The following is a 10427-nucleotide window of genomic DNA, read 5'->3' as shown; positions in this document are numbered from 1 at the left end:
CTTCTTGGATTCTTTATCCTTGTCTCGTGGTGGGTTAGGAGAATCCGATTTTTGAGCTGTCTCCCAATCGGGAGTTCTCCTCCATATTGATATATTTTTCCGCCCTTTCTTTAACCTCATTTGGAGATGTTGGGTGCTTCTTGAATATTGAGTGGCTGAAAGGTCCTTCTCTTAAGCCATTGACGAGTCCCATGATGGCCGCTTCTGTTGGAAGACTTTGTATGTCATGGCATGCTTTATTGAATCTTTTCATGTAGCTGCGAAGGCTTTCCCGATCTCCTTGCTTAATTCCTAGTAAGCTCGGGGAGTGTTTGGTCCTTTTGGATGGAGAATCTGGCAAGGAATTTTTTGGCTAAGTCATCAAAACTTGTGATGGATCTAGGAGGCAAACTGTCGAACCACTTTATTGCTGTTTTTCTTAGGGTAGTCGGGAAGGCTTTGCATCGAATGGCGTACGAGGCGTCAGTGAGATACATTTTGCTTCTGAAATTGCTGAGATGATGGCTTGGATCCGATGTACCGTCGTATGGAGTCATGTTGGGAGCTTCGAAGTCCTTTAGGACTTTAGTTTTCATAATCTCTTTAGTGAATGGATCTTGATCTTTGTGGGAGCTGTCTTCGGGATCAGGCTGGATGATTTTTGTTTTAAAGTCGGCTTCGAGCTTTAGGAGCTTGTCCTCCAATTCCCGGCGTCGCCTAGTTTCCCTCCGAAGGTCCCTCTCGGCTTCCCATTAATGTTCGGCCTCTTTTTCGAGCTGTTTGAGGTGATCTTGTTGAGCTTGAAGCGCCTCCATGATTTCTGTACTTGGCAAATTCTTGCCTTTACATGGTTGAGAAGTATCGTTTGGTATAGTGTCCGCGTTTTTATACGGCGTCCTGTTTTCTAGATCAAAGTCATGGTCGTTGTCAAGGTTGTCCGCCATGATGATGGGATGACTTCCAGGTTCCCCGGCAACGGCGCCAATGTTCCATGGGTTACCTAAAACTGTAAGTCGATCTCGGACGAGATCTTCTGTACTGGTCGGAACTGTTATGTCTGATTTGATAGTGGTGCTGATCCCTCGTCACCGGAGGGTGGTGGTACCTACTAGGGACTACGATGCTTAAGTTAGCAAGGGTATTAAACAGGTTTCTTGTAGAATCAGAGTATGAGTTATACCTGGGTGCTCCAGTGTATTTATAATGGTGTAGAGTGACCTTTCTAGAGATAAGATAGTTATCTTATCTTATCTTATCTTTGAGTGAAGTCATCTTATCTTTAAGGGAACTGCCCTTATCTTTCTAAGCTTGGGCTATCTTTGGACTTGGGTCGTATTTTTCTGTTTGGGCCCTTTTTGGGCTCTCCTGGTAATTTGGCCGAGCTCTTTGAGAAGAGGTCGGTAATGGGCCAACCTTCTAAGAGGTTGGCCAACCCGGTCCTTTATAACTCGAACCGATGCATGAACAGAAACCAAGAGCAAGAATGCTTGCCTCGGTTCATCTTCACAGTGGTGGCGAGCTCCCACGGCGGTGGCGAGGAGAACACCCACCAACGCGTCCTTCGACTTCCCCCTCTCTCTTGGCCAGTCGTGGATCTTCCCTTCTCTCTCCCCTCTATGTGCGACGGCGATGGCTACAACGATGGTGACAAGCCCTAGCGACGACAGCAATGAGGCATGACGGCGACAGTCTTAGGCGACGACGATGAAGATGGCTTCGTGCAGCTCCAATGGTAACGACAACTTTGGGCAGCAACTCCGTTCGCTAGCTCTCCCTCTCACCCACATGACAACAACGGCGGCGACAGTGGCACCCTTCCTAGCGCCATCCCTTCCCTTTCCCTCTCTTCTCCTTCCTCTTCTTCTCTGATTCCCCCTTTTCTATCTTTTTCCTGTTTTTCGTTTCCTTTCTTTCCCCTTTCTGAACATAGATTTAGAGATTTAGGGTAATAGATTTAGGAATTTAGTAAAATTAGAGTTTTATTTGGTAATTCTAGAGTTAAGGTAAAATATATACAAGTAATATAATAATTATATAAAATATTTGAAATAGAATGATAATTTAGGGTTCAAATATAATACTATAAAAATTAATTTCGGAACACATAATTTTATTAATTTATCAATGAGTTCAAATAATTATTTCTAATTTAAGTCATAAAATGAATATTCTAATCATTTTATAAAACACAGGTTAAACCTGAAATAACTATTGCCTATATTAAATTATATGACCTTTTATTATTTTTCTATTACCAAAACTTTAATTTTAATTTGTATAAAATAATTAATTATAATAAAAATTGTACATAACTATTAATTGCCTTAAATTTAAAATATTTATAAAAGTGTGATCTCTCATTTTTAAATAAATTTTTTAGATATATTCTCTTTTATTTCTATCTATGAAATAAATAATGTCTAAAACAAAATTCAAAATTTTAAAAATTCAAATCTATTTTGTTAATCTTAAAAATTTGATTATTAATAAAAATTATGTATTATTTTTTAAAAGAATATAAAATAATATTTACCATTTTTAAAAATTAATGAAAACAAACAGTATGTAAAAAATTTTATTTTTTGAAACAAAATAAAATTATTTTTAAAAAAATACATACACAATTTTTTTTATTCTTAAAGTGTTTAATATTTAAAAAAAAATTGTTATAAAATACACTTATATTTTGTGACAAACAATTAACTTGTTATAAAAAATATTGAATTTTGTGACAAATTAATTTTTTGTTACAAAATATTTTGAATTTTTTCAACTTTTTTTTTTTACAAAATATTATAATATTTTGTAACAAAACACCATCTCGTTACAAACAAAAACTAACGTAATTTGTAACAAAAAAAATCACGTTGTTACAAAATATTATCATATTTTGTAACAAAATATTATTCTTTTGTAACAATTATCAATTATTATTACAAAAAATTATTCTTTTGTAAAATTTTATACAAAATTTTTGTTACAAATATTTTGTTTTCTTATAGTGACGTAACAATCTTCTATTCTTAGTATATGAGATATACCTTGGATATTTTTACAAAAAAATATAAAAATAAAGTGTTAACCCAAAATATTAACCTTTTAGTATTTCTCACTTAAAATTAAAATTACTGGTGCAAATAAATTGAAAAATATTACATGTTCATGACATGAAAAATAAAAAAGAGGAAAAAGATATACATAGATATAAATTAGACAATAAAAAAATGCTAAACAATCAATTTTTTTTATTAAGTCTAACCAAGTCAAAATTTATAATATGAGCATTTTTTCGTTTTCTTTCTCCTTTCTTTTATTATCATCTCTTCTTTTTCTACTTCCTGTCTTTTTTTTTTCTCTTTTTTTTTTCATTATCATTATTACCATCATCATCATCTTTCTTTTTTTTTTTCATAGGTTTTTTTGTTTGATACTCTCATAATTTTTATTGTTTTACTTTTTAAAAAAATAAAAAATAATAAAAATGTTTATATAACTTTTTATTTTATTTTTTATTTATTTATTTGACAATAAACATAAAATAAAAAAATACGTCACTTTATAAGTAAAAATATAAAAATTCTACACAAATAAAATAGAAAAAGGAATAAAAAAGAACAAAATAAACTGTAATATCAAGTTAAGAACTTTAAAAAATTTTAGTGTCAAAATTAAAAAATTTTATTTTAAAATTATAAAATTTTTGCGTCATGGTAAAAAATTTTAACGGTTATTTTTCATGTGAAAGAAAAAATGTGTGTATCGTGTGCATATCTATGAGCAATTTTTGTTGGTTTAATTTTAAACTTAGTTAATAAAAATAATTAAATGTATAACTAATAGATTCAATTGATAAAATAGAGTACACATTAGATAAACGTGGACGATACAATTAACAGGTTAAATTAAAACAAGGAAAGACATCTGAGTGATAATGAACAAACATGCACTATATAAGATTTTCGGAAAGAAAAATGAAATTGAATTATATTGCATTGAAGGATCGGTTACGTTATTCATTCTTAACCATAATTAAAGTCGGAACCTGAGGCTCCAAAGTCGCTATCCTTTTCTAGCTTCCTTCTGTTTCGCTCTTTTCAGTTTCACTTTGATCACCTTTTGGTTTGTGCATCTCATAATTCTCCAATCATAATAATAATAGTAATAATAATCCATATCGATGGGGGAATCATCGTTGATGCACAAGATCCATGACTCTTCGTCGGCATCGTCGTCGTCTAGCTCAGAGGATGAGAAGAGGCCGGCGTTGGCACGCCAAGCCGCCACTGTGAAGGCAAAGGCGAAGGAGAAGGCGATCCATTACAAGGCGGAGGTTAACCGCCTCTTCGGCCGCGAACAGCCCGTCCACAAAGTCTTGGGAGCTGGAAAGGGTAACTGATGACTAACTCAGATCCGATCCTAATATTTTGATGGATTAGCTGTTAAACAAATTTGTTGTACGTGGTGCAGCGGCTGATATATTCCTATGGAGGAACAAGAGAAGCTCAGGGATGGTACTTGGTGCCGGCACCATGTTGTGGTTCTTCTTCGAGAGAATGGAGTACCATCTCATCACTTTCATTTGCCATTTCCTCATTGTATCTCTCGCAGCTCTTTTCTTGTGGTCCAATGCTTCCGTCTTTATACACAAGTATGTATATATATATATGCCAATTCTTTCTCTTTCTTTCTTATAATGAACTCTATTTTAATTTCTTCAAATAATTAAGTAGGGCTCCCGTGCAAGTTCCACAAGTTGCAATCCCCGAGGATTGCCTTATTCACATAGTCAAAGCTCTGAGATTTGAAATTAACAGAGCCTTCCTTCTTCTCCGAGAAATTGGAACTGGCCGAGATATCAAAAAATTCCTTACCGTACGTAATTTATTCATTTCTCATTCAGATTAATTAATGCATTCTTCTATTCAAGCTTTCTCTATGCATGTCATATCCCATCCAGGTTGTTGGTATATTGTGGCTCATCTCACTTGTTGGGAGCTGCTTCAACTTCCTCACCTTGTTTTACTTATGTACGTTAATTATCGAGACACTCTTTTCACGCATTATTTGCTCCTACATATATATCGTAATTAATATTCTGAGTGAATGATACACAGGCTTTCTATTACTGTTCACATTGCCACTGGTGTATGAGAAAAATGAAGACCAGATTGATGCACTAGCAGAGAAGGCAATGATTGAGATCAAGAAGCAATATGCGGTGCTAGATGCTAAGGTCTTGAGCCAGATACCAGTGGCCGGGTTCAAAAAGGATTAATTCATTACAATAATAACATATATATTTCTTCTAAGTTTCTCTCACTTCATACTGTCTTCAGATCCCAAATCTTTTTTTCAGGATTTATTTTCGGAGGATTGTCTTGGATTCATTCTGTATTAGTTATCTTATATAAATTAAATGTGAAGGTTAATTATATGACATGGCAACGGTACAATTAACAACCTAGCTAGCTAATAGCTAATAGCTAATAGCCTTTGCCCATGTAGGTAATGTAAGAGCATGTCATTATATATCCAGGTCCAGGATAACGAAATTCCTATTGTTTTTGTTTGTCTAAAGGGAGAGGAATAAAAATAAAATCAAAAGAAAAATTAATACTAGGTGCTGGTGCTCTATAATATATTTTAACTTGCCATGTTGTATGTTCGAGATAGATGGCGTTATCATTTCCTCCGTTTTCTTAATAACTCACATGATACCAGCCACTCTAAAGTAGCTCTCTTCTTAAAAATTGATTTTATCTATTTCATTCTTATATATATAACATGAAAATGACAATAGTGGAAGGTTATTCTACTAGAAGTCTCTTGTACGAGTTGTGAGATGGATACGGTTGTCGGATCGTCTTGAAACAACAAGGTGATAGAGGTATAAAGTGTGTGAGATGAGTGAGTATCTCTAACTCCCCTTTATATAATTTATGGTAATTATCTTATTTTTGTTTAGCTAAGATAAGAGAAAAATTTGAATTTAAATTTAAATATTAGGTTAGAAAAGTTATTCATTTATTTTTGGAATGTAAAAATGACCCAATTTTAGAAATATAGAAACAATTATCTATATTATTTTCGCTATTGAAGATCAGATGACAATGTAGGAAGTCAATAGAAGAGCTGAGAGGCGGAGAGTGTGGACTGTGGAGGATATCGTAGGGGAGAAGAACGGCATAAGAGAGTAAAATAAAGTCAATTGAGGTTATCTATATTATTTTCACAATTGAAGGTTATCTATAAGTTTTATTTATAAAAGATAAAAGTGAGTATTTTTGTTTAAAAAGAATGCGAGTGATACAATTTTTTATATCAAGTTGTGAAGGTTACGTTATCGAATTTCCTATATACAAATATAGACCATGAAAAAAATTGTGCAAGAGTAGGCTCAAAGATTAATTTTGCAATATACAGTGTGCCCGTGTAAATATGTAAATAGCATGTTAATGTTGAAATACTTTGCCAAATACGAACGTTCTCCTCCCGCGGCTCTAGTGGTTTGGCCAACAATTAGTTGCAACTATGGGTGTGTATGGTCTGGTCCGGCCTCAAATATTTTAGGAGCTAATTTAGTGTGATTTCACCGGGTCTAAGGTTGGGTAAGAGTTTTAAAAATAGATTCGGTCATTATTTTGGGTCGGGTCCGGGCCATGTTTCGGGTCACCCGATGGTCCGGTCATCATACACAATTAATATTTTGTGTTATTAGTAATGGATGATGGCTATTCTTATGTGGAATTTAAGTATTGTAAATCTTAATATTTTGTGTTATTAATTATTATAAGACTATAAGTTAATGTTTTATGTTTAAAATGCATAAGATTTTAGACTAATTAATGCATAATATTGTGTTATTTATATTGATTTAAATATTTGATGTTATTAGACAATATTAGTATTGATTATGGTTTTGCTTTAATTTTAGAGAAGAATTGATTTTTATTATATTTTTCTAAGTGAATTTTACCATGTCAAATAATGGTTGGAGTCTTGAAAATTTGGATATTTTCACATCCTAACTTATAAAAAAGTATCAAGGCAATGTAATGTTAACGGCCCGGTTTTCATCCGGTTTTTACCCGATATAATCGTGGCCTGAAAGTGTATAGATTTCATCAGATTTAGAGTCGAATTCGGATTTAATAAATAGGCCCAGTATATATTTTAGGTCGAATCTGAATCACATCAAACTTGACTTCACGCGACCCATACACACCCTAGTTGCAACCATGTCCCAGTGTCGAGATCGCACACCCCATTTCACAAACGTATAATAATGCTATATGACCAATAAATTAGAACATTAATATAATATTGATCCCTATTTGATTTGTTTGTGTGTATTAGTCTATGATTGTTCTTAATATACTACTGTATTAGTCGCAAACTATTTGTCCGCATGAATTCATGTGTAGTTATTAAATAAAAATTTGATATTAGACCTAGGTTTTTGTTTTTTGAAAAAAAAAATTCATACACCGAATATTCTTGATACTTTATAAAAGTACAGTTATTATTTATTAATTGTGTACTAAAATTATTTTTTAATTAACAAAACAAAAAGAATACATGTTTAATTATTAAAAAAATACTAATATCAAAACAATATTTATTATAAAAGATATAAATATAAAGATGTTATTTTTTGAACATTCATTTATTCATCTTCGTAAAAAATATAATACACTCAACGTAAATTCATCAAATTTAAAATATAAAACGATCACCCTTTTTCAAATAGATTTAAAAAAAATTACATAAAAATTTTCTAAAATTTTTTTGAAAATACTCTTTGTATTTGGAATATTTTAGATCTTTTAATAGATACAAAAATTACATTTTTAGTTGTCTTTTCATAGTTGATAATTAAAATTTTTTAAATAATTATTTAATTAAAAAGTCAAAATAGCTAACTATTCTCAGCTTTTAACTTCTCATAATTCGTTAACTATTAGCTGACAAAATTCATCATCTCGAGCCATCACTTGCCAAGTTGCCATAATTCGACTCTTCACCTCGTGTGGCAAGAGCATCAGCAACCCCATTGGCACTTCTTTGGATCAAATTGGTTGAACCTCATAGACCAAGGCTGACGGTGTTTCATGCCAAAAATCTTCCCGCTAATATCTCTCTTTCAATGATCTAAAGGCACCCTCCAATGGCCAAGTCTATGAACTTGTATTTTCTTACATCTTTGGCAATGCCCATAACCTAGAAACTGGTCCTCCTTCTGAATCACTATCACTGTCTGAGGAAGATGTCAAGGATAGAGAATCATCAATAACATATTCCACAACCTGCAATTAATAGGTCTACATTCGTTAATAAGCACAAAAAGTTTGGTCTTACAATAATGCCAATGAGATTATGGCTAAACAATGCAGTACAAACCTGGAATGGTGTTACAGGCTTGATTTCCTGAACTTCGGAGATCATTCCGCTATGTACATTGGGGCATTTTGAGTTATTTAGCCAAACTACTGTTCTGCAGTTTACACAGTATCCGCGATTGGTTGTTAATTTCTTTGCCAATGCTCCTGCATCGGAGTAGACTGATTAACATAAGAAGAAAATATGAGGATTTGTGTTTATCTTAATGAGAGAAGAGAAAGGGTAGCTTCTTCATAGTGTGACAAAACATGACTGCGGAAAAGTAATGAAATGAAACTCATTACTCCTGACAATATCTGAAGGTAAAGGATAAAAACATGAAGAATGCTAGAGGGCCATCAAAATTTATAATTTTTGTTCATCACTTGGCAATCAATGTTTAAAAGTATGGGATAAAGTATGTTGTTGGATTACTAAATTAAAGGAATTAACTTGATGACTAAAAACAATAAATTCTTATGATCCCCTAGCATTTCTCTAAAAACATTTGACAATTCGAGTAAAATTACATCGCATAGTGGGAAATAAATAAACACTGGGTTAATTGGTTTACCCGTGTATGCTCTATTGACTGCCTCTTTCCAGTCAGTAATGCTTTTTGTATCTGTGAGATCCTGCAGATGCCTCTTATTACGATCTTCAACCCTATTTATAAGCTGCTGTTTAGCAGCATTGCCATATAGCACAACATACTGCAACTCCCACAGATGATTATCATTTGCAGCTAAGTTCCATGACCTGAAAAATGCAATATCATGTATCCATGAGTTAACAGTGAAGCAATATTGATGATAAATTTAATTTCCAGACTAAGCAAACAAAAAGATATCAATATCATTGGTAGTTATTGTTTCAGGAATGACATGCTCAATCACCAAGATGAATGATACATGACGAGTTGATGCAATATATGTCATGAAGGTAGGAGAAAAAAAGTATTACCCGCAGACTAACCCCACCGAGACCAAAGATTGCATATCGAGAAAACTGAAAATGTGCACCAGAACATCATGCGGCAGTTGGAACGAATCTGAATTACAGGATGGGGAAAGCTTCATAAAGACATGATTTGTTTTCATTCTTCAATGGAATAAACAAAGCTGTTTTGCAATGTAATCTGACCTTTTTCTTCCTGATGCTGAGGTTTGCTGCGCCTCTTATGAGCAACCATGGCGAGCTTAAATTCTTTTACAGCCATATTCCTTTTTTGCTTTGGCAGTGCAGCCTCTACACTCTGAAGAAGGAAATGGGCTGCAGAAACGGCACTCTGAGTCTGTATTCTAGAATTAGAAGAGCAATAAAAAAAATTATGATAATAATAAGAAGAAGAAGAAAAGAGATGAGAGAATGCCTTCTCTACTAATACAACTTTAATTCCCAACAGTATTGCTCGGTAACATTCAATAATAGTTCTAAATATCTTGGCAATTACATAAAAAATGTTATTCTTGAAAGCATAACAATAATCACCTGGGAAATTATAACAATAAAAACCTTTTTTCATTACAAAAGCACATACGAATTTCTCCATATTTTAACGAAAAATAAAAATATAAATTTCAAGAATGATCAGCTTGAACTTGTCTATCAAGTTGATACAAGAATACTATTGAAAATCATATATCCTGAATTCCATTCAATCTCAACAAGTACCAAAGTTTCAACTTGAATGAAAAGCAGAAGAAAATGAACAGAATTGATGGTGTTGACATACTGAGGAAGGAGGCGAAAGGCGGCGAGAGTGTCATGGAAGATGATGGATTGCAAATTCTTTGGGAATTGAATGTAAGCCTCCCTTAGAATGAACCCAATTTCTCTGCACGCAATCGGGTATCTGTAGATTTTTGGGAGAGACTCTCTCAGCCCCAATTTCTCGTACCTCTCTATTTGGCTTCTCATGTTCATGTTCTCTTCTCGATTGCAAGAATCAGACACAATCTTCTATGGTTCTGCTGAATTCGGGGACAACCTTCTTAGGGTTCCCGTTTTGCAATCGAAATCTACCGCCTTTTCTACGTTTCCACGAACGGCTATGATTTTACTAAACT

The 10427-nt window shown here is 33.4% G+C and overlaps 2 protein-coding genes across 4 annotated transcripts; one reads left to right on the top strand and one right to left on the bottom strand.

Annotated features, from left to right (window-relative positions):
* The first annotated feature begins 4156 nt into the window (after window positions 1–4156).
* Window positions 4157–5254, top strand: LOC130950112 (reticulon-like protein B1). The gene is made up of 5 exons (XM_057878659.1): window positions 4157–4367; window positions 4447–4627; window positions 4710–4851; window positions 4937–5006; window positions 5094–5254. The coding sequence occupies exons 1-5, from the start codon at window positions 4157–4159 to the stop codon at window positions 5252–5254; spliced, it is 765 nt and encodes a 254-aa protein (XP_057734642.1).
* A 2523-nt stretch (window positions 5255–7777) lies between these two features.
* Window positions 7778–10393, bottom strand: LOC130947868 (F-box protein At5g52880). 3 transcript variants are annotated; one of them, XM_057876586.1, is made up of 6 exons: window positions 10094–10393; window positions 9502–9630; window positions 9322–9409; window positions 8933–9117; window positions 8380–8540; window positions 7778–8285 (listed from the first exon to the last, which is right to left on the bottom strand). In XM_057876586.1, exons 1-6 carry the CDS (start codon window positions 10125–10127, stop codon window positions 8175–8177), a joined length of 708 nt encoding a protein of 235 aa, XP_057732569.1. In that variant the 5' UTR covers window positions 10128–10393; the 3' UTR covers window positions 7778–8174. The 3 variants fall into 3 exon arrangements, with proteins under 3 accessions (XP_057732569.1, XP_057732567.1, XP_057732568.1); XM_057876584.1 differs by having other exon boundaries at window positions 7781–8285; window positions 9502–9659; window positions 10094–10388; XM_057876585.1 differs by having other exon boundaries at window positions 7785–8285; window positions 8380–8525; window positions 9502–9659; window positions 10094–10384.
* Window positions 10394–10427: the final 34 nt, after the last annotated feature.

This window comes from Arachis stenosperma, chromosome 9, assembly GCF_014773155.1.
Source record: "Arachis stenosperma cultivar V10309 chromosome 9, arast.V10309.gnm1.PFL2, whole genome shotgun sequence".
Lineage (NCBI taxonomy): Eukaryota > Viridiplantae > Streptophyta > Magnoliopsida > Fabales > Fabaceae > Arachis > Arachis stenosperma.
This window is presented reverse-complemented; position numbering and strand designations above follow the sequence as displayed.